This window comes from Ranitomeya variabilis, chromosome 1 (genome assembly GCF_051348905.1).
Source record: "Ranitomeya variabilis isolate aRanVar5 chromosome 1, aRanVar5.hap1, whole genome shotgun sequence".
NCBI lineage: Eukaryota > Metazoa > Chordata > Amphibia > Anura > Dendrobatidae > Ranitomeya > Ranitomeya variabilis.
Genome location: NC_135232.1, coordinates 522,192,009 through 522,216,637, shown reverse-complemented (window position 1 = coordinate 522,216,637; position 24,629 = coordinate 522,192,009). Strand labels below are relative to the sequence as shown.

Genomic DNA, 24,629 nt, shown 5'->3' with positions numbered 1-24,629 from the left:
TGTGAATGGGCTACACACACACAAACATAAAATGAGTTTGATTAGGGAACGTGATAGGCCGCTCTGAACAAATGTGTTTTGAGCGAGCGCCTAAAACTATGCAAGTTGTGGATGGTCCTAATATCTTGGGGTAGAGCATTCCGGAGGATTGGCGCAGCACGGGAGAAGTCTTGGAGTCGGGAGTGGGAGGTACGGATTAGTGCAGAGGTTAGTCGAAAGTCGTTTGCAGAGCGCAGCGGTCGGCTAGGCCGATAGACAGAAATGAGGGAGGAGATGTAAGGGGGTGCCGCACTGTGGAGAGCTTTGTGGGTGAGAACAAGTACTTTGAATTGTATCCTGTAATGAATGGGCAGCCAGTGTAACGACTGGCGAAGAGCGGACACGTCCGAGTAACGATTAGCCAGATGGACAACTCTGGCTGCCGCATTAAGGATAGACTGGAAAGGGGAAAGTCGTGGGAGGGGGAGGCCAATTAATAGAGCATTACAGCAGTCCAGACGGGAGTGGATTAGGGCGACAGTGAGAGTTTTTGTTGTCTCCATGGTGAGAAAAGGGTGGATTCTAGAGATGTTCTTTAGGTGTAAGCGGCACGAGCGGGCAAAAGATTGTATGTGGGAGGTGAAGGAGAGATCAGAGTCAAACATAACACCCAGACAGCGTGTCTGCTGCCGAGGTGTTATTATGGTGCCACCCATGGAGAGGGAAATGTCAGATTTAGGGAGGTTAGTAGAAGGTGGGAGCAGAAGAAGTTCAGTTTTGGAGAGGTTGAGTTTCAGATAGAGAGCGGACATGATGTCAGAGACTGCGGACAGACAGTCAGTGGCGTTCTGTAGTACAGCAGGGGTAAGGTCAGGGGATGATGTGTATAGTTGTGTGTCATCAGAATAAAGATGGTACTGAAAGCCAAATCTGCTGATGGTCTGTCCAATTGGGGCTGTGTAGAGGGAGAAGAGAAGGGGGCCAAGGACTGAGCCCTGAGGTACCCCGACAGTGAGAGGAAGAGGAGATGAAGTGGAGCCGGAGAACAGAACACTGAAGGAGCATTCAGAAAGATAGGAAGAGAACCAGGAGAGAGCAGTGTCCTTAATGCCTAGTGACTGGAGCCTAGAGAGTAGGAGAGGGTGGTCAACCGTGTCAAAAGCTGCAGAGAGATCGAGGAGAATGTTACTGTTTCTAGTGGATACAGGTGCAGCCAGAAGTGTTATCAGATTACAGGACCTGCCTTTTCCCGATCTGATATCCTCTGAAGCCGTGACATGCGTGGGAGTGGATGGCAAGCCTACTTCTAACAAGCTCACCCGTAAGATACAGGTTGGACCATACGAAGATGTGTTTATGCATCTAGTGGTGTCCCCCACTTGTCCTACCAACCTTCTGGGAGCAGACCTTCTCCAAAAGCTGAGAGCAACTATTGCCTATTCATCAGATGGTCTCACCATCACCATCACTGACCCGCTCGATCCGAGCGAAGAGTGTCAACTTCAAGCTGCACCTCTGCTTATGAAGATGGATGAATCTGCTAATACAGTCTCGAGTGTTCCGCCAGAAGTGATGTCACAAGTTCCATCTACTCTATGGTCTACTGGCCCTGAAGATATTGGCCGTCTTGCTGTGCCCCCGGTACGGGTCATTCTTAAACCTGGAGCTCAGTTTCCTAGGGTGCCCCAATACCCACTCAAATCTGTCCAGGAAGAGTCTTTGGCCACTCAAATCAAGACTCTCTTGGAGAACGGGGCACTAGTCAAATGTAACTCTCCCTGTAACACACCTTTGTTTCCAATAAAGAAGAGGACATTAAAAGGAGAAGCCCCAAAGTATCGTATGATTCAAGATCTCCGGGCTGTTAACGCAGCAACTGTACTAGAAAGTCCCATTGTGCCCAATCCACATACATTGCTGTCGCAAATACCATCAGATGCAGAACGTTTCACTGTCATAGACCTGGCCAATGCTTTCTTCAGCATACCACTGCATCCAGAAGATTGGTACCTGTTTGCTTTCACTTACAGAGGATCACAATATACCTGGACGGTCTTACCACAAGGAGCACAGAACTCACCAAGTCATTTCTCTCAGGCCCTTGCCACTTGTCTACAGCCGTGGAGAGAGAATAACCATCAAGTTGTCCTTCAATATGTGGATGATCTCCTACTATGCTGTCCTAATCAGGCGACCGCTGAAGAGTCAATTCTCAGTCTTCTTCTTCATCTTGCACAACAAGACTGTAAGGTGTCCCTCAACAAAGTCCAGTGGTGTCAGCCTAAAGTCGTGTTTTTAGGCCACTGTCTCTCTCCAAAATTGAAACACCTAACGGATGAAAGGAAACTTGCTATTAAGACCATTCCTCTACCAAAAGGACCTAAGCAGTTACAAGCTTTTTTAGGACTTATCACATATTGTCGCCAATGGATTCCAGATGCTTCCAAGCTGATGCAACTTAAGCTCCAAGCTGATCCAACTTAATGACCTTAAGACGTCAGCGTTTCCACTACGTCCTAAATCTGTGGAAGCTTTCTATGCTCTTAAACAGGCCATACAGTCTGCACCAGCTCTTGGAATCCCAAATTATCAACTACCTTTTTACTTGTTTCTCAAAAACATGGGGGAAGAACAAGACCAATTGGCTATTACTCTGCTCGCCTAGACTCTGTGTCTCAAGCTTCCCCGACTTGCCTCAGAGCCATTCATGCTGGACATATGCTTCTGGACAAAACTTCTGATATCATCTTAGGACATCCGGTTCTCTTAATGGCTCCACACGACATAAAAGCTATTCTAGGCCAGACTCAACCTAAACACCTGTCGCTGCAGCGTCATATGAGACTCCACTGTTCCCTCTTGATTCCAGATAATGTCACTCTTGTCTGCTGCATCATCCTCAACCCATCCACGCTGCTTCCTCTTTCCAGGGGGGATGTGGATGATGATACTGATGCTCTCGGAAAAGATGCCTCTACACACTCAGAGGATCATGACTGCCTCGAACAAATGCAGGAAGAAGCAGCCTCCAAGAAAAACGTGTCTGAAGACCCACTCCCACATGCTGACCTGACGTTCTTCACTGATGGTTCCAGACTTGCAGATGAAACAGGAAGGTTCCATATGGGTTATGCCGTGGTTACACATGACCAGGTCATCTCAGCTGGATCACTACCACCGCGCATGTCAGCACAAGAAGCGGAACTTAAAAATTTGACGTTGGCTTGTCAGGAAGCGACAGAGAAGGTGGTCAACATCTACACGGATTCAAGATATGCTTTCGGAGTGGCTCATGACTTCGGCAGTATCTGGACAGCCAGAGGATACCTAACATCCAGTGGAACTCCTGTGAAACATGCTGCTATCATACAAGAACTTGTGGCCACTCTAGATCTACCTTTGGAGGTTGCAGTGATCAAGATCAAAGCTCACGGGAGATTGAATTCTCCAGAAGCAAGGGGGAACTTCTTTGCTGACAAAACAGCAAAGACCTATGCTGCGGATCCATTTGGGAAAGAGAAAGCAGCGGTGTACATGTCACAAGACACTGAAGAAGGGACTAAAGGCTCTCTTGTGAGGATTATCCATCTACATCAAGACAAGACATCAGATGATGAAAAGAAGTCATGGCAAGAAGGAGGAGCTAAAAAGGATGAAGATAGAGTCTGGAGGATGAACAAAAAGGTCTGTCTACCCCGTAATCTGTACCCCTCAGTGACAGAATGGGCACACGGTATCACCCACAGAGGCAAGAATCAGATGAATGACCTGATTTGGAAGACTTATATGGCACCTGGAATCTCTACTGTCACCCAAAAATATTGCAAGTCATGCCTTGTGTGTGCAACATGCAATCCAGCACCGCCTCAGAAAGTTACTCAGAAACATTTGGCTAAACCACTCTATCCCTTTCAGAGAATTCAGATTGATCACATTCAAATGCCAAAAGTAGGGAAGTACGAATATGTACTGGTAGTGACTGACATGTTCTCAGGATAGCCCGAAGCCTATCCAGTAACAAACACGACTGCCAGAGTGACTGTTAAGAGACTGATGACTGAAGTAGTATGCAGATATGGGGTCTCAGAGGTAATTGAGAGTGACCAAGGACCTGCGTTCACTGCAGCACTGACTAAGGAACTATGGACATTGGTGGGAGCTGATTTGGGTTTACATACTCCATATCACCCCCAGAGCAGTGGGAAAGTAGAATGATTGAATGGCACATTGAAAAATAAAATACTGAAAGCCAGTCAGGAGGTCAGACTTCCTTGGACAGACATTTTGCCCATTGCCTTATACTCAGTGAGAAACACTCCAAGGGGTCCCACTAAACTCACACCATATGAGATTCTTTTTGGGGGGCCTCCAAGGTTGGGTCAATATTTTCCATAACAGCTAGGCCTTAGGAAGTGATACTCTTGTAAATTATGTAATTGTCCTTACTAAAAAGCTGTCAGTAACACATGTACAAGTTTTATCATCCATTCCAGGTCCAGATTCCACTGAAGGTACCCATACTTTCCAACCTGGTGACTACGTGCTGGTAAAGAAGTTCATCAGAAAGACATCCCTGGAGTTGAGATTTGAGGGTCCCTACCATATGCTCCCGACTACTCCTACTTTGGTCAGGGATGCTGAGCGCCTCCTGGATCCATCTCTCACATTGTAAATGTGTTAGACAGTTAGGGACAGAGTAGGATCTGACCTGCTTGTCAAAGTCCAGCTACAAAGGGAGGTTTTCCACAAGGGAAAACTTGTCTCAAACTTGTGAAAACTCCAATTCCCGCCTCCCCAGTGAGACGGTCAGATCTAGGATGTGATACATCAGGGTTAGTGACATGTGTATTTTATGTAACCATGGAGATGGGAGATTGGAGAGTAATAGATCCAGCAGGTAGGAAAGTCCCGAGGACACAGGTAGCGCGCTCTGATATATCTCCTGATATACCCATAATTGGTCACACATTCTCTGGTGTCTATAGCATCCGTATTGTCATGAAGCCTCTGATGTCATAGTGACACTTAACACTGGTGGGTTAGGGAACCACGGTGGGAACAAGAAAAAAAACAAAACGGTTAATTAAGTATTTAGGGGGGGCTGTTGAGGGGAGCCATAAGATCAAATACTTAATTAACCTCAAGACATAAGAGATTGAGAGAAGCAACCCATAACGTGTATTTTTTAACCTTACATAAGCTTTCTCAGATCAAAGTAAGACACTAAAGATGGCTGCCATTTCCTGTATCAGCACACCATGTGCTGATATCCAAGATGATCAGTGAGACCGTAAAGATGGCTGCCATTTCCTGTATCAGCACACCATGTGCTGATATCCAAGATGATGCCCACCCTGATGACCTCATGGATCCACCCACAGTGACGCCCACCTTGATGACCTCATGGACCAACCCACCCTGATGACCTCATGGATCCACCCACAGACTTGCCCTATGCCCAATCCACTAACCAATGGAATACATACGAGCACTCCCATTTTAGAGCTAACCAAGCCCCCCTTACAGGGGTTATATAAACCTGTGTTCTGACTAAATAAAGCCCTTGGAGCTGAGCCATAGATTGATCAAGGAGAGTTTACATCTGACTGTGTGTTGTCATATGTTATTTCTTTAGTGCGCACCTGATCAATATCCATTAGGCCAGGAGTAGGCAACTTAAGTGAACATTTTATTAATTGTTCAACCTAACACATGCACCCCATAATTTGTTAAGTGGGCTATCACCATTAAAGCAATGTCAAACCTGTGGATGCTATCTGTTGTTTAGGCAGTGGGGAACTCAGAAGGGAGTGGTTTCACTTGGATTTATGAGCACAGATTTCATTGAATTTTAATTGTGAGCGTCATTTTTCCTAAGCACTTGTCCTACTCATAATGTGAAAACACCCTAGAATTCCATTAACAGCTGGTGGACCTGTGTGAGGACTTGCTTACTGTGGGATAAGTTGTAGTTTTTATTGCTAACATTTTGGAGTACATGACATTTTTTGTTTGCTTTCATTAAAGCTAAGCTCATATTTATCCTATTCTCTACTCTGAGCACTAAAGATGAATTTCCATCTAAATCCCCCCAAATGCGATTCAGATTAAACCTCCAACGGAAATATAAAAATGATGCAGATGGAGACTCTTTGGACCTCATTTGGCGTCTATTCTAGTGGTGTCCATTGTTTTAGGATTTCCTACAACTGTGGTCAACAACACTTTTGTGTGCTAAAAAGATATACAAAAAGAAAAATATTCAGTTCACCCACAAGAATCCAAATGTTGTGAAGACATCCGAACAAGGATAAACGTCCAGCCAATGACATAGTAAATGCAGGAAAAAACTTGAAAAAATACAGCTCCAGGAGAAAGAAATATGTTTAGTTAAAATCCAAATTTTATTTTGAATAACATGATAAAAATACCAATAACAAGTGGCTGAAAAGAGGATCACATAACAGCCCTCACTGAACGCGTTTCAAACACTATTGTGTTCTTAGTCTTCAGTACTGAAAACTAAGAACACAATAGTGTTTGAAATGCGTTCAGTGAGGGCTGTTATGTAATCCTCTTTTCAGCCACTTCTTATTGGGATTTTTATCATGTTATTCAAAATAAAATTTGGATTTTAACTAAATATATTTCTTTCTCCTGGAGCTGGATTTTTTCAAGTTTTTTGTGCTAAAAAGACACCTAAAATAATAAGACACCACTGGGACAGAGGCCAGATGGAGTTCAAAGGACTCCATCTTTCTCATTATATTTGAGTCTAGGGTTTCATCTGAATTACATCTTTGCGGGACTTAAACCGAAACCTCAACATATAGTGCACAAGATAAACGTGGACCAATCCTTATTCTGCTTTTTGGGAGACAGAATGAACAAATAAACAGCAGTTCAAGAATTATTGTTTTTAATTTCATTTTTTTACGCTGTTCATTGCGTGGTATAAGAGATAAGACAACTTTATTCTTCAGATCAGTGAGATTTCAGTGATATAAGATTTTTATATTTTTTGTAATGTTTTGCTCCATTTGAACACTTAAAAGGCTTCTCATATTTAAAAATTTTTTTTTATCATATTCTGAGAGCTATAACTTTTTTCTTTACTTTTTTGTCTAAAAGAACTGTATAAGGGCTTATTTATTGCCAGACAAGTTGAAGGTTTTATTGGTACTATCTTGAGGTGCATAGCATCTTTTGGTTGCTTTTTATTCATATTTTTGGGATGCAGTAAAAAATTGAACATCACTCAAATACCAATCATATGTTATTTGATATTCATGGACTGTTTAAGAGGAAAATATTGAGAAACCTTTTTGTATAACATCTGAGAAAAATTGATGAAGCTGATCAAACACTGATGAAAATCTGATCAAAAACAATGACGAAACTCTGACCATTTTTCTTGTACAAGAAAAATAACTGACATTTGAATGAATGCTTACACTGACACAATCTGACACAGCCTGCTAATGGCAGGGCCTAAGACTAACGTACCTCGAGATCATTATTTTATTGACATGATCATGGGATGCCGAAAGAGTAAAGAGGGAGCCTTCTCCCATGTAGATACCACTGTCACGACTAACATTGCATCTAAGGGGTTAATTGGCCCCAATTTGTTCAATAACCCTTCGTGACCAATGCTGCATGGTCAACTGTCATATACAGTTGATATCCATAGCGTTTTCACCCATCGCAGGTGCAATACACTTTCAGTGTCTAATAATTAGACAGCTTTGATAAATATGCCCCAGTGGGTTTTTTCCTGACTCTCTCAGCCTGTGTAGTTCATATAGTGTATAAAGTCACCTTGGGATCACAAAGTATAATCAGCTTTCCCCTTGAGTGACATGTAAATATATTACTTTTTTCTTGTAGTCGTGGCAGTTAATGAGTTATGGTATATTCCAAGTATTCTCCTTGCACTGTGAGTGTTAGTGTATATTGCTCTCTGACAATGCACATGGGGGAATGAATCCATATAAATTCCCTTCTACACAAACATACTTTTTGTGCTTTTTTTTACAGGTTATTGCTAATCATCACATGCAAGCAATCTCCTTTGCATCAGGAGGGGATGTGGTAAGCAATCTTTCAAGTACAAGTCCAATGTACTTCAAGTGAAATTAAATTAGCTGAGAATAATCCATCACATTTCCTTTTCTTTGCTAGGATACAACAGATTATGTGGCATACGTGGCCAAGGACCCTATTAACCAAAGAGGTACATAGTATGTGAATTGCCCTTTATCGTAATATGAAGTTATTTTATTTTCATTATTACTACCTCTGAAAAAAAGCAGCTTGATCCATTAGCTGTGCCAACCAGAACTGTATTTTCAATTTGTACTGAGTTAGGCTAGATCAACATGCGAACCTTTGTCACGATATAGGTCTCATGGCCAAAGTTCAATATGTGTCACTGCAATATGATTCCAGTGGTCATATCCCTATCTTGTTGGATTTTTTGGGACTTATTTGTCATGGAACCACTGGAGCTCCATTCACTTGTATTGCATTGTTATGTAGCAGCTACACAGCGTGATTATATTTTCTCAACAAGGACACAACCTTGGCAAATATGTAAGAGGAAGCATTGATACTCCTGAAGAACTCTTGCAAGATGTGACCATATTGAGGAAAGACTGCCATCTGCTGCCTGGGTGCAATCAGGTGGAATCAATATGTACTGGAAAAAATGCAGGGGGAGCAGCTTTGTGTGCTGGATCCAGTCAGGGGAATCGCATGACAGAGTCATGGGATATAAAAGCCCTGCACACCAAACTGCAGGCAGATTTGGTGTCAAGAAAGAGAGAGGGGCAGACATATACTAGGGATGCCGCTGAGGCCATCATGACAGGCCTCAGTGGGAAGTCTGCGCCACCAGGGTGCCAGTCACCATCTGACAAGGTTCAAACTGCGTCTGGACTTCATCGCTCAAGACCAGGACCTGCTCCCTGCTCTGATCAAGACCCAGAGACCAAACATTGCCTGTCAAGTACCTGACCCCAGTCCTCTCCGCTCCAGGCCTAGAAAACCTTCACCGATGGTCAAGCAGTGAAGATCCAGGGCCGTAATAAAAAAGACATCCTATGTGATATCTCCTGTGAATGGGTGTACCACCTTCATGAAGAGGACGTCACATTAGTATTATATAGTGGAGAAGTTTCATTGCTATTTAACTCATTGTTATTTGCTTTGTGGTTTGAGTTGCCTTGTTATTATTATCACCAACTGTTTGTAATTACTGTAAATTACTATAGTATTTAAACAGAATTATATAGTTTAATGAGTGCTACTGCCTTACATTATCTGTGCGTTACATCCAGTCACCTACATTACAGATGAATGCAATATTAGGGCACAGTGCTTTGCAGTTACACATGAGGATAAAAGAACAGAGGATGGCGGTTACACTTTAGAGTGGAGGCGTTATAACAAAGACACAGATCAGAATAAAGCAATTATTATTATTATTATTTTATTACTATTATTATTATAATACATTTTTATAGCGCCATTTATTCCATGGCGCTTTACATGTAAACGGGGAAAATATAGGCAAGTACAATAAACATGAGTAAAACAAGGCACACATAAGTACAGGAAGAGAGAGGACCCTGCCCGTGAGGGCTCACAGTCTACAGGGGATGGGTGAGGATACACTTCTCTACTCCACTCTCATCTCTTTCTCCCACAACCGCATCCAAGACTTCTCCCGTGCTTCCCCTATACTCTGGAATAGTGATGAGCGAGTATACTTGTTACTCGAGATTTCTCGAACATGCTTGGGGGTCCTCCAAGTATTTTTTAGTGCTTGGAGTTTTAGTTTTTACCCTAGCAACCAGGTAACCCCCACATGTACTTATGCTGGCTATCAGATGTAAATCATTCAGCTGCGGCATGAAAAACTAAAACTCCGAGCACTAAAAAATACTCGGAGGACCCCCGAGCATGCTCGAGAAATCTCGAGTAACGAGTATATTCGCTCATCACTACTCTGGAACTCTCTACCCCAACACATCAGGCTCTCGCCTACCACGAAAACCTTCAAAAGGAACCTGAAAACCCACCTCTTCCGACAAGCCTACAACCGGCCTTGATCCTCAGTCTACTGAACCGCCGCATGACCAGCTTTTCCCTCTCCTAGTGTATCCTCACCCATCCCCTGTAGACTGTGAGCCCTCGCAGGCAGGGTCCTCTCTCCTCCTGTACTTGTGTGTGCTTTGTTTTACTCATGTTTATTGTACTTGTCTATATTTGCCCCGTTCACATGTAAAGCGCCATGGAATAAATGGCGCTATAAAAATGTATAACAACAATAATAATAATACACTAGGAGAGGGTAGAGCTTATTATGTATCAGAATAAACGAACAGACGTTGGTGGTTACACTTTAGAGTTTAGACAGAGAGCTTGGCTGTTGTTAACAGGCAAAAAACAGTCCTTTAATATTGTTTACAATATAATTAACAGAAGGTGGTTGCAAGGCTTAGCAAACTGGCTAATGGCATGTCTTAGAACGATAGTCTTCCCAAAGTGATCAACAATCACTGAGATATCCAGATCGAGCCACCTCTAATCAAGGAGTGTTTTCTTTGGTAAGCTCAATTAAAGTAACAATCCAGAGCGACAATGCACCCCCTAAGCCTAGGCAGCTTCTGAGTGGAGCATTTATGGAGATAAGCAATGTACTATTGAAGGTGAGTAATTACTTGGCACCCTGCAAGTATCATGCATGTGTCTTATTCTAATTCATAGACATGTGCACAATTATTGTTGGGCTTTGGGCAGCATGCAGCAATGTTTCTCCACATCAAGACAAATGAATGCTAATTACCATATGATTTTCTGAGTAAACCTGCAAAACTGAGCAACCATAAAAATTCTTCAACTACTTAACAATAAATATTTATGGAGCCGATTGACAACCATGTCAGATTTACATGGCCAAAGGGTTATCGGCTGCATTACAGCCAAGTCTCTGCTCATATGTCATGCAGCTAACGGTGACAACACAGTAGTTTCTTAGTATATGTCATCAGTTATTTAATGACCTCCAAGTGTTACCTGTCCCGGCACAAGCACTGCACCTGGCTCCCTTTTCCTATGGTCGCTTCCCCTTGCAGTAGTTCATGTCGAGAGTTTCTCAGATAGCCTAGTGAACTCCTCTGACATTATCACCTTAGGCCATTTAAGGCCAGCTCTGGGAGAAGGTGGTGCTTGAATATGAAGTAGCATTGTTCAGTTCCGTATGCTGTCATCACAATTGGCTTGCAATAATGTGCCTCTCCTTGCAATTTGTTTTGCTCCTTTACCAGGACTTCTATTTGCTCCACAGCTGGACTAAATGTTTTTTAAATAAATTTACCAATTCCATGGCTTTCCAGCTTGTATACTGTTGACTGTAGTGTTCAATTTCTAAGTTCTAGAGGACACTTTGCAAGAATCTAAAAATCCCATTAGTCATCTCTTCTACTACCTATCACATTCGCAGTGATGGGCAAACTGAGAGAATCAATCAATCTGTGAAGCAATACCTACAAATTTTCTTTCTCATTGAGATAATTGGCCAGATTTGCTTTCTTGGGCTGACTTTGCTCAAAATAATTCATTCATTATCTGGGTCATAGGGAAAATCTCCATTTGTCACAATGAATGGTTCAGAGCCTTGTCTTCCTCTGCCAATCTCATCAAAGATCAAAGTAATCTTCCTGTTCTGAATAGTGTCTTTCAGGACATTCATGACATCTGGACTGAGGTACAATCCAATTTGGCAGCAGCAGCAGTGGCTAAAGGAAATAAGAGTCCTGATAAACACTATCAACCTGTTCCCAACATCTATCCTGGTGATAAAGTTTGGCATTCCACCCAAAACATCCGCTTAAAGACTTGTTGTAAGAAATTGCTCTCAAGTTTATTTGTCCAGTCCAGATTATTCAGCAAATCAATCCAGTCACTTTCCATCTGAAGTTACCTCCCACGTTAAAAATTCCAAATGCTTTTCATTTCTCTTTTCTACATATTCTGGTCCTCAATATAATCTCTCCTACTATCAAGACAGCTTCTGCTTCTACTTTTGATCATGACATGGACAATGAGATTAGCGAAATTCTTAACTGTAAGAAGGTCCATGGGATTCTCTTCTGTTTGATAGACTGAAAGGGACACGGTCCCAAAAATAGATGTTGGGTCCCTAAAAATTATATTAATGCTCCAATATTTCTTAGGAGATTTCATGTCAAGCATCTTATTTATTATGTTACAGACTCTTCTATTATTGACCGGGCCTGGCCCATAAGAATGATTTTGAGAAAGGTCAGGAATCAGCCCAGAATTACAAGGGAGGACTTGATCACTGACCTGAAGAGAGCTGGGGCCATAGTCTCAAACATTACCATTAGTAACACACTACACCTTTATGGATTAAAATCCTGCAGGACACACAAGGTTCTCCTTCTCATGCCAGCACATGTTCAAGCCCTTTTGAAGTTTGCCAATGACCAAATGGATGATCCAGAGGAGGCATGGGAGAAGGTCATGTGCTCAGATGATACCAAGGTAGAACTTTTTGGTACCAAATCCACTCTGTGTTTGGAGGAATAAGGAGGATGAGTACAACCCCAAGGACACAGTCCCAACCATGCATGGTTAGGGAAACATCATATTTTTGGGGTGCTTTTCTGCAAATTTTACAGGACGACTGCACCGTATCGAAGGGAGGATGGTTGGGTTTATGCATTGAGAGATTTTGGCCAGAAACCTTCTTCCCTCAGTAAGAGCATTGAAGATCAGTTGTGTCTGGGTCTGACAGCATGGTAATACTCCAAAACACACAGCCAAGGCAACTAAGGAGTGGCTCCATAAGAAGCATTTCAAGGTCCTGGAAAATCATGTGAGGCAGCTGAAACTCAATGTTGCCCAGTGACCGCCCCGAAACCTGAAAGGTCTGGAGAAGTTCTGTATGGAGGAGTGAGCATATCCCTGCTGCAGTGTGTGCAAACCTGGTCATCAACTACAGGAAATATCTAACCTCTGTAATTGCAAACAAAGGTTTCTGTACCAAATATTAAGTTCAGTTTTTCTATTGAATCAAATACTTATTTCATGCAATAAAACGCAAATTATGTAAAAATTATACAATGTGATTTTCTGGATTTTTTTTTTCAAGATTCTGTCTCCCACAGTTGAAGTGTAGATAAGATAAAAATTACAGACCTCTCCATTCTTTGTAGGTGGGAAAACTTGCAAAATTGTCAGTGTATCAAATACTTATTTTCCCCACTGTAGTTATTATTTTTACTGTTATTCTACCTTGTAGCAATCCAAAGTGCTATTGTTGAAAAAATAAGATTTGAAGCTACATGCAAGTTAGTGTAGACATGCACTGCAGGCGATGAGAGAGGGCATGGTCTAGTGATATTTTGTCACACTTGGAGTGGAGCACATCAGGAATGCTTTTGCTGCAGCCAGATATATGAGATGAGGAGGAGGAGGAGATGGTGGGCATGATCAAGCTCCTGAGACATGCACAGAAGAATTCTTTATTATTATAATTATAACATTAAAGAACAGGAGTTGATTAAAGGGTAGTTTGGTCTCCAGCATTTATGGCATATACAAGTGCATCTCACAAAATTAGAATATCATCAAAAAGTTAATTTGTTTCAGTTCTTCAATACAAAAAGTGAAACTTATATATTATATAGAGTCATTACAAAGATAGTGATCTATTTCAAGTGTTTATTTCTGTTAATGTTGATGATTATGGCTTGCAGCCAGTGAAAATTCAAAAGTCATTATCTCAGTAAATTAGAATACTTTATAACACCAGCTTGAAAAAATGATTTTAAAATCCAAAATGTTGACCTACTGAAATGTATATTCAATAATTGCACTCAATACTTGGTTGGGGCTCCTTTGGCATGAATTACTGCATCAATGCGGCATGGCATAGAGGTGATCAGCCTGTGGCACTGCTGAAGTGTTATGGAAGCCCAGGCTGCTTTGATAGCAGTGTTCAGTTCCTCTGCATTGTTTGGTCTGGTATCTCTCATCTTCCTCTTGACAATACCCCATAGATTATCTATGGGGTTAAGGTCGGGCGAGTTTGCTGGCCAATCAAGCACAGTGATAGTGTTGTTTTTAAACCAGGTATTGGTACTTTTGGCAGTGTGGACAGGTGCCAAGTCCTGCTGGAGAATGAAATTTCAATCTCCAAAAAGCTTGTCGGCAGAGGGAGTCATGAAGTGCTCCAAAATTTCCTGGTAGATGGCTGCGCTGACTTTGGTCTTGATAAAACACATTGGACCTACACCAGCAGATGACATGGCTCCCAATCACTGATTGTGGGAACCTCACACTTGACCTCAAGCTGCTTGGATTGTCTGTCTGTCCATTATTTCTCCAGACTCTGGGACCTTGATTTCTAAGGTCTAGTGTGAAGTATCCACAATCAATGATGGTTTCAGGAGCCATGTTATCTGCTGTGTAGGTCCACTGTGTTTTATCAAGACCAAAGTCAGAGTAACCGTCTACCAGGAAATTTTAGAGCACTTCATGATTCCCTCTGCCAGCAAGCTTTTTGGACATGGAAATGTCATTCTCCAGCAGGACTTGGCACCTGTCCACACTGCCAAAAGTACCAATACCTGGTTTAAAAACAACAGTATCACTGTGCTTAATTAGCCAGCAAACTCACCTGAACTTAACCCCATAGAGAATCTATGGGGTATTGTCAAGAGGAAGATGAGAGACACCAGACCCAACAATGCAGACGATCTGAAGGCTGCTATCAAAGCAACCTGGGCTTCCATAACACCTCAGCAGTGCCACAGGCTGATCACCTCCATGCCACGCAGCATTGATGCAGTAATTGATGCCAAACGAGCCCTGACCAAGTATTGAGTGCATTTACTGAACATACATTTCAGTAGGCCAACATTTCAGATTTTAAAATCATTTTTTTAAGCTGGTGTTATAAAGTATTCTAATTTACTGAGATGATGACTTTTGGGTTTTCATTGGCTGTAAGCCATAATCATCAACATTTACAGAAATAAAAACTTGAAATAGATCACTCTGTTTGTAATGACTCTATATAATATACAAGTTTCACTTTTTGTATTGAAGAACTGACATAAATTAACTTTTTGATGATATTCTAATTTTATGAGATGCACCAGTATGTTATAAATGTATAGTAGATGCGAGTTGCACCAATGGGATCTGCCTCTATCTGGACAGCGGGGCTCTGCTGTCAGTGGAGAAGTCACATTAATTTGTATTTCTACTGACTGCTCCTCTCCATTAGTGCTGTTCTCTATGTGTATGCCTGTGGATGCTGTGGACATGGCATACATGTGGAAGATCAGATTGCCACTTTAAAGGATAAATTACTATAATTTTTTTCCCTGCATTTTTGTATTCATTCAAAGGGAATATTTCATTAGAAAATAATTTACTGTTTAAATACAGTTCTTAAGTTAAATACATTTTCAAGAAATTTTGGTAATTTTGAACGCTTTTCAACCTGCGTTTTTCAAACTGACCGTTCAGCCAAATAATCGACTGTTTGGTAGACATGCTTTTCAGTAGACATCTCCTTGTCATAGAGGATTACAATGAAAGGTGACACCTATATACAGAAACCACTGGACCCCACCAATGACAATAGATGGTGGTCACAGCTCATCTCCTCCCCCTCCCTACATGGCTGGCAGAGCACATCCACAACTCTATGCCTTATTAGTCAAATTAACGTCTCTAGTCTGCAGATTCTAATAGACAAGTTGGCTGTTGGAAAATATCTCTAAATGCTGTTAACATCAACTCATGCAAGATGTCTGCCCCCAAAATCATGCACAGAAAATGCACGAAAGAGAAAATCTATAATCTGAAAAGAAAACAGTTTTAAATAGATTGTAAAAAATATCTTTCACTGTATGGTTTTATTTAGTTAAACATATACAAATTTGTAGATTTCATTTATTACAATTTTTTTTTTTATTTAGCAAAATTAAATTATTAAAATTAGTACAAATAAAATGAACAGAATTTTAGCTCATCTGCAATCCCTAGATAATTATACAAAATAACTATGACATTTTATGTAAAGATGACCTGTTTTATTACTCTAAACTGAGTACCTCCTGCTTCTCCACTGTTTCTGGAACAGTTTTTTTTATCCCTTCTGTGCCTCTCTGCTCCCAGGTTATGCCCCCTGATAATAAAGATAGACATTTTCCCTTTAACAAATGGCCGTGTACCATGGAACTTCTTTGAGGGATGGCCATGTTTTGATTGGATAAAGTAAAAAGGATAAAACAGCAAATGCCCAGAGTTTTGTGGTATAAGCTCAGTTGGTTAATGGAAAATTTGCAACATTATTACCATAGGCAAAATTCTGGAATATAGGGGCACAAAAAAAAGAAAAGGTGCGCCACAATCATTGCAGCAGCGGCAAATGGATGAGGTACTCAGTTTAAATGTTAAAAAAGTCCAGTAAAAGGTACTCTTTGAACCAAAAGTAAAGGTAAGAGAAGAAAAATACTGTATGTGAATACCTATTGTCAACATGCTTTTGCTGCCATCTAACAGTAGCGTAAAGAAGGGGCAGAGACACTGATTCCAGTGATGCCACTTATTGGGCTACTTGATGCACAATCACTGTTCTATCTTCTGCCGATCTGACAGTTCTCGCCAATCAGTGGTGGGGGCGGGGTCATACAGACCTCATGTCTACCTGGCAGCAGGTTTACTGGTCATCTAGTGATAATCTCCTGGTGATAAAACAGTGACTTTATAAAAACTACAGCAAGCAGCCCAGTAAGTGACACATCGCTGGAATCAGGGTCTCTGATTTTACTTTATGCTGTTCTCAGGCTGGATGGCAACAGATTTCCTTTAAAGAATCCAGTTAAATTCTAGAACCCAAGCAATGCTGAGCTGGTTAACAAACATCAGTGGTTTAGTAGAAACTGGCATGGTAGACTGTGGGCAAGACTGTGCAAGTTAGATCCCAGCTCTCATTTTTCAGATGCCTTTTGTGTAATGAAAGCACCATCTGATTGGATGTTATGGGTGACTTGTCCCTGTTTACCTTGCTCCAGATTGATATATCTTCCCCACCGATTTTAAGCAGCAGACTATGATTTTGTGATGTAGAAGTCATAGATGTGGGACAAGTAGGTGAGCAGGGAAATGACGGGATGAGAAAAATGTGAAAGATGATGCTAGTAGCGAAAATAATTGCTTCCTCAAGTCAAGGTGACATATGATGGGCAACATATAACCATCTGTCCATAATTTTCTTTCCTTGTTTCATACCTCAGACCTTCTCTTTAAATCATCTTGGTGTTAATGTGTGTTTTTGTCTCTTAAACCACCCTCACTGTCCTACTTTATACCATCCCTGTCCTCCCATGTGTCCCCTTGTGTCCCTAAATCATCCGCAGCCTGTCACATTCTGGAGTGCTGTGATGGCTTGGCTCAAAGTGTAATCAGCACTGTAGGACAAGCTTTTGAGTTGAGGTTCAAACAGTTCCTGCACAGTCCCCCCAAAGTGGCAGCACCCCCAGACAGGTACGGTGGAAACCCAATTTGATCCACATTCTTTAGTCCGTAGCTTCAATTCATATTCTACTGAAAGATAAAATACATAACTGATCTAATGAAGAGTAGGTAAGACTTGGCTTATGTAGCCGTCATGTTTTGGCTACCTAATTGTTAAATGGTTTATCCTGGACTTTTTTTTTACTAGAGGCCTAAAAACTAAAATGCAGGCAGTTGCTAACTACCTACCTGTTCTACCCGGCGCCAGCACAGAGTGGCCATTGACCGCTCCTGTTGGCGATTCAGCTGCTCTTCTTCCAGGCTGCTCTGCTGACACAGGCCGTGACTGCCGGCATCATGCTGATTGACAGCCGGCTCCCTACAGGTAGGCAGCATTTATTTATGCCCCATCAAGAGGGCGGAGTGGAATAGAAGTAACGTCAGCGGAAGACGTTGAATCGCTGGCAGGAGTAGTTTGTGACTGCCATGTGTCTATGGAGATTGGCGCCCGACAGAAAAACAAGCAGGTATGTAGCTACTACCTGCCTGTTAATTCTTAGTAAAATAAAAAGAAATTGTCCTGGACAACCCTTTTAATATACAAATTAGTTGTGACTTTTCCCTTACTTTAAACATTCTTCAATGCTCCAGCTTTGTTATTTTATTTCTGTTTGAAGTTATTTAATTCCTGATGCTACTCTTTGTATTTTTTATGCTGCTAAAGAGATATGTACCTCTTTTTAGTGCAACCAATATGCTTATTTTTATTATCTTTACTAAGGAGGTGGAGCTCACAGGATTTTTTAGGTGCGTCTCATTTCATAATTATACACCTAAACTTGACCATATAATATATAGGCCCTCCCCAAGGAATACAGAACTTACAAAGAACAAGGAATGTTAAACACTGCACACGTAGGAAATGTGGTGCAGAATTTTCTGCACTAAATCTGCATCTCCTGGCAGAATCCGCAGGTGCAGATTTGATGCAGTTTTTGTGCATTTTTGTTGCAGATTTTGTGCAGATTTTGTGCAGTTTTTTTGCAGTTTCTGTGCAGTTTTTGTGCAGATTTTACCAGTGAGGATTTTTATCATGGAGGGGTGCAGAAACGCTGCAGAACTGCACAAAAGAAGCGACATGCACTTCTTTGAAATCTGCAGCGTTTCTGCGCAGATTTTTCTGCATCATGTGCACAGCTTTTTTTTTCACATTGATTTACATTGTACTGTAAATCACAGTGCAGATCGGCAGCGTTTCTGCAGCAGAAAAAAATGCTGCAGATCTGCACTAAATCTGCATCGTGTGCACAGGCCCTTAGGCTATGTGCACACGTTGCGGATTAGGCTTAGGAATTTCTGGTGCGGATTCTGCCTCTCCTGGCAGAAAACGCACCTGCGGTTTTTTGTGCGGTTCCGCAGCGTTTTTTTGTGCGTTTTTGCTGCGGTTTTCTTGCGGATTTGCTGCGTTTTTTACCCCTGCGGTTTTCTATAATGGAATGGGTACAAAACACTGCAGATTCACAAAAAAGAAGTGACATGCTACTTCTTTTAATCCGCAGCGTTTCCGCAGCGGATTTTCCGCAAAGTGTGCACAGCATTTTTTTTTCTCATTGATTTACATTGTACTGTAAATCAATTGCGGATCTGCAGCGTTTCTGCACCTCAAAAAATGCTGCGGATCCGCAGAGAATCCAAAACGTGTTCACATACCCTTAAAGTAAAACAGAAATCTTTATTGATGAAATACAAACAAGATATAAAATGCATAAACGGAGTATGGCACACAGAATGCTAGGACCGCACAGGGAGCCCCAATGCCAAAGTGACACCAGCTAATCAGGCAAAAGAAGAACAAATTATAGTGGCGAGTAGATACAAGTTAGACTGTCAATATAATAATACATCTGCAAAAGAACATAAGTAGAAAACTCCAAAGAAAATCCAGAAGATGCATGCATCTTGTTTAGTAAAGGGATCCAATAACTTGTGTAAATAAATAATGGAATGAACGCCTACTAAGTTATTACGCATGCTTATGCTAGTATAACCAAATGGTCAATAAGATATAAAAGGAATCCTAAACAGGTAAAAAGCTGAAAAAGAGAACGAGAATGGCTGGTGCAATAGTGATTGCAAAATACATTGCTCAGTTAAGAGGAGCAAGACCTGAGCGGTGATCAGCCAAGAAGAACACCCCCGACGCGCATTTCGTGTGCAGCATCTTCCGAGGGGTAAGTAATATTTTGAGCATAGGCGCCTTGGTAAAGACTATAAAAAATTGCATATTGATTACATTGAATGAGAAGACCCTTATTTTGGTACCTCTCTATGGTGGATTAAACAAACAAACAAGCAAACAAGAAGGGAGATGTGGGAATAAAATAATAGTAAAAACTTGCTTTTTTTGTCCTGGTGAGTGTGACCCATTTTGTGTAAAGTGTACCAAAATCTATAATGTTACCATGCCTAGTTGGGCAATCCTACATAAAAAGCCACATGAAAACAATGCACATAGACAATGCACCTACAGGTTTACTACTTGTGTTCTAATACACACTCAGTCACTTGGGGAAGGCATGTATGGTCACTTTTGTGTTATTTGTCTCTAAAGGATAGTGGTTGGGAATGAAGAGCTTTCTTGGGCAGCTGAGGAGGATCACAATTCCGAACACAACTATTACAATAGTATACCCGGTAAAGAACCACCCCTAGGAGGAATACAAGACTGCAGAGTCAGGGATACAGGTGCAACAAACCAGCCCAGCGCACCGATTACAAGTAATGGGCAGTGGACACAGGTATTGTTAGATACTCTTATTAACATAACTATTGCTCTTAATTCTACATGTAACCTGAAAAATACATGGAATAGTGCAAATCTAGCCTCAGTTAGTATGAAGAATGAAATCACTCTGTACTATGTCCATGCATATATCTGCATTTGAATGCCTCCCTCTTCATTTAATTTCTCTGTGCAGATGGGATCGCCAGCCAAAAGAGCAGCGGTAACACACTCTGGATCACAGTGGGAACTGGAAGACCATGGTAAGATTACTGAAAAAAAGTTCAGAATTTTGCAAATTGGATACTTGAGGTCATGTGACAACCACTCAAGCAGTCAACAGCGTGGAATCCTGACACACTGTTGGGATTCAGCAACCTGCAGTGTCATAAAGGCATTGCAGAAATGTAGTTTTAACCCAGAAACACCTTTTCACGATAGTAACATTCTCTGAATCATTACCATTAATCAGTACTGCTATATCCATCTTTAGGCTATGAATTTGAAACATGCATTTTCCAGATTCTTAACATATTCTTTTATTAGGGGCAACAAATGAAATGTTCCATGGAAGCAATGGTCGTGCTTTAGGGCTAAGAGACTATGAGGAACACATGTATGTCAACACACAGACTCTTGATGGGCTAAATACAGAAATGGAGCCCTATATGATCCCAGAGGATAGTCCCAAGAAGGATATCTTTGATATGAGTAAGTGTATATAGGTTCTATCTATCTATCTATCTATCTATCTATCTATCTATCTATCTATCTATCTATCTATCTATCTATCTATCTCTACCCCATATCTATCTAGCTATGTATCTAGCTATCTATCTAGCTATCTATCCATCTGTATATCTATCTTCATATATAAATCTGAAAAGTTTTGCACTGATGTTTATGTTCTCAAGAACCAGACAGTGGAATTTCTATTAGATTTACCTTTCCGCACTGTACTCAGTTAATGTGTAATTCACGATGGCCATTATCAGTAAAGACTACATTTATCAGTATATGTAGACAGAGGGAGTTGCCCCTTTGAAAAGGAACTGAGACAATCTGAGATATGTGGAACAATATACATCAAGTGCATTAGATGAGTGGTAGAGTGTAGATTTGTGTGTAGTAAGCAAGAACTGACCACAAAGTATTAGCACTAGGGTTGAGCGAAACGGATTGGACAAATTGAAAAATCGCCGACTTTCGGCAAAGTCGGGTTTCATGAAACCCGACCCGATCCCGGTGTGGGATCGGCCATGCTGTCGGTGATCTTCGCACCAAAGTCGCGTTTCATATGACGCTTTCAGCGCCATTTCTCAGCCAATGAAGGAGGACGCAGAGTGTGGGCAGCGTGATGACATAGGTCTCGGTCCCCACCATCTTAGAGAAGGGCATGACAGTGATTGGCTTGCTTTCTGCGGCGTCACAGGGGCTAAAAAGGGGAGTGCACGCCGACCGCTATCTTACTTCTACCGATCTGAGCATAGGGAGAGGTTGCTGCAGCTTCGTCAGAAGCAGGGATATTGTTAGGGAGGAAATATTAACCCCCAAATCGCTTGTGCTGTAGCGATTTCCACTGTCCAACACCACCTTTTCTTTGCAGGGACAGTGGAGGCTAGATTTTTGTGCATCAGCTCTGTAGCTTATAAGGCTCCCTGATAGCTGCATTGCTGTTTGTACTCTGCTGTGCAAACCAACTGCTTTTTTAAAAGCAAAAATCCTGTTGCTCCTTTCTGCACAGTTCTATTGTTTATTTGTCCACACTTTTGTTTGCAGCAGTCCTTTTTATTGCTGACTGCCATACTTGTCCTGAGATCATTGTAGGGAGATTGTTATTGTAGCACAGTCCCTTTTTCTTTATATATATATCTTCCAGCCACGTTCTGCCACTTACATTGTGTAGTGTAATACACTGGGCATGATTGTTGCAGCAGTCTCCCACCCAAAAAAGGGAGATTTAAATTGCCACTAAGTGGATCTACGTCAGTTCTGTTTATCGTATATCTGCCAGCCACGTTCTGCCACTTACATTGTGTAGTGTAATTCAGTGGGCCTGAGTTTTGCAGCAGTGTCCCACACAAAAAAGGAGATTTAAATTGCCACTAAGTGGATCTGCGTCAGTTCTGTTTGTCGTATATCTGCCAGCCACTTTCTGCCACTTACATTATGTAGTGTAATACAATGGGCCTGATTTTTGCAGCAGTCTCCCACACAAAAAGGGAGATTTATATTGCCACTAAGTGGATCTGCGTCAGTTTTGTTTGTCGTATATCTGCCAGCCACGTTCTGCCACTTACATTGTGTAGTGTAATACACTGGGCCTGATTGTTGCAGCAGTCTCCCACCCAAAAAAGGGAGATTTAAATTGCCACTAAGTGGATCTAAGTCAGTTCTGTTTGTCGTATATCTGCCAGCCACGTTCTGCCACTTACATTGTGTAGTGTAATACACAGGACCTGGGTTTGGGTGCAGTCTCCCCCCAAAAAAAGGGAGATTTAAATTCTCAACAAGTTTATATACACCTTCTACCTTGTTTTACAGTACCATAAAACGGTTGTTAGTTTGGTTACATTTTCCCAAAAATGAGGAAGTCTGGTGGAAGAGGCCGTGGGCGGTCATTGCCAGCTGGTAATGATGGTGGTGGTGGTGGTGGAGCATCTGGTGGTAGTGGGAAAAGCAAAATAGCACCTAAGACTCGAGTTGTTCCGACAGCGTCATCGTCTGGCTACACAAGGTCTCGAAGGCTCCCTTATCTGGGAGTAGGAAAACCGCTTTTAAAGCCGGAGCAGTAGGAACAAGTTTTGGCTTTCATTGCTGACTCAGCCTCTAGCTCTTTCGTCTCCTCTTCAGAAAGTTCGAAATATAAAAGCAGAGAGTCGTCAGTGGATGCTCACGGTCAGGAACAAGTCGCTTCCTTGTGTCCTTCACCCAAAGCAAAAGTGAAGGATGCGGCAGGCAACACTACAGTTTACTCCATGGAGCTCTTTACACATACTGTGCCAGGGTTAGAAAGGGAAATAGCTAACAGCCCATTACAAGATGAATCGGACATGGAGTGCACAGATGCACAGCCACAGCTAGATTATTTTGCTGTTCCATTGACTCAGATCACTACATTGCCCTCGCAGTGTACTGAGCCAGAATCTGACCCTGAAGAGACTATGGTGCCCCGTCCCTAATGCTATAGCACCTTACACGGTGACACAGAGGAAGGTGCACATGACATTGAAGAGGAGGTGATAGATAACCCAGTTGTTGACCCAGATTGGCAGCCATTGGGGGAATCAGGTGCCGCTGGCAGTAGCTCTGAAGCAGAGGAGGATGATCCACAGCAGGCATCTACATCGCAACAGCTTTCATCTGGCAGGCCCGTATCTGGCCAAAAACGTTTGACAAAACCAAAAACACTTTTAGGACAGCGTGGCCATCCGGTTAAAGTAGAACAGCGTGCAATGCCTGAAAAGGTATTCGATAGTAGGAAGAGTGCAGTGTGGGAGTTTTCTAACCAAGATCCGAATGATCAGTGCAAAGTTAACTGTAAGAAATGCTCAAAGACCTTTAGCAGAGGGAAGAATCTCCAAAATTTAAATACAACGTGCATGCTTAGACAGTTAACCAGCATGCACTTGCAAGCCTGGACTAACTACCAAAAGTCCCGTACCTTTGGTGCACCTGGTGAGAATGAAGGTAGTCAGCAACGCTACATTGCTTCCCTCACTGTAAGCCCACCGGTTAGGACACCACCAGCAGCAAATGTGGAGGTATCGTCATAAGGCCAAAGCAGTCAGGGAATCACAAGGTTTTTGGTAGGAAACACTGTATGTAGGCCAACATCAAGAATACCATCACCAACCCACTCTCAATCCACCATGTCCACCACCACCACCACCGCTAGTTCCACCATATGCTGCTCTCCAGTCCAGCTCACCCTACAAGAGACTCTCGTTAGGAAATGAAAGTACTTATCCTCTCATCCAAGTACACAGGGTTTGAACGCCCACATTACTAGACTAATCTCCTTAGAGATGATGCCCTACCGGTTGGTTGAAAGCGAAGCTTTCAAAGACCTGATAACCTACGCAGTACCACGCTATGACCTACCAAGTCGGTACTTCTTTGCGAGAAAAGCCATCCCAGCCCTCCACCAGCATGTCAAAGACCGCATTGTCCATGCACTGAGGCAATCAGTCACTGGAAAGGTGCACCTCACAACAGATGCATGGACCAGTAGGCATGGCCAGGGACGTTATGTGTCTATCACGGCGCACTGGGTTAATGTGGTGGACGCAGGGTCCACAGC

The 24,629-nt window shown here is 42.1% G+C and overlaps 1 protein-coding gene across 1 annotated transcript in view; it reads left to right on the top strand.

The window, feature by feature from the left end:
• Window positions 1-24,629, top strand: part of SHC2 (SHC adaptor protein 2) — a 254,964-nt gene that overhangs the window by 136,062 nt on the left and 94,273 nt on the right. The window contains exons 5-10 of the mRNA XM_077253964.1: window positions 8,020-8,073; window positions 8,164-8,215; window positions 17,448-17,574; window positions 20,156-20,342; window positions 20,523-20,589; window positions 20,873-21,037. Of these exons, the coding sequence (XP_077110079.1) occupies window positions 8,020-8,073; window positions 8,164-8,215; window positions 17,448-17,574; window positions 20,156-20,342; window positions 20,523-20,589; window positions 20,873-21,037 (652 nt within the window). The remainder of the gene's footprint in view (window positions 1-8,019; window positions 8,074-8,163; window positions 8,216-17,447; window positions 17,575-20,155; window positions 20,343-20,522; window positions 20,590-20,872; window positions 21,038-24,629) is intronic.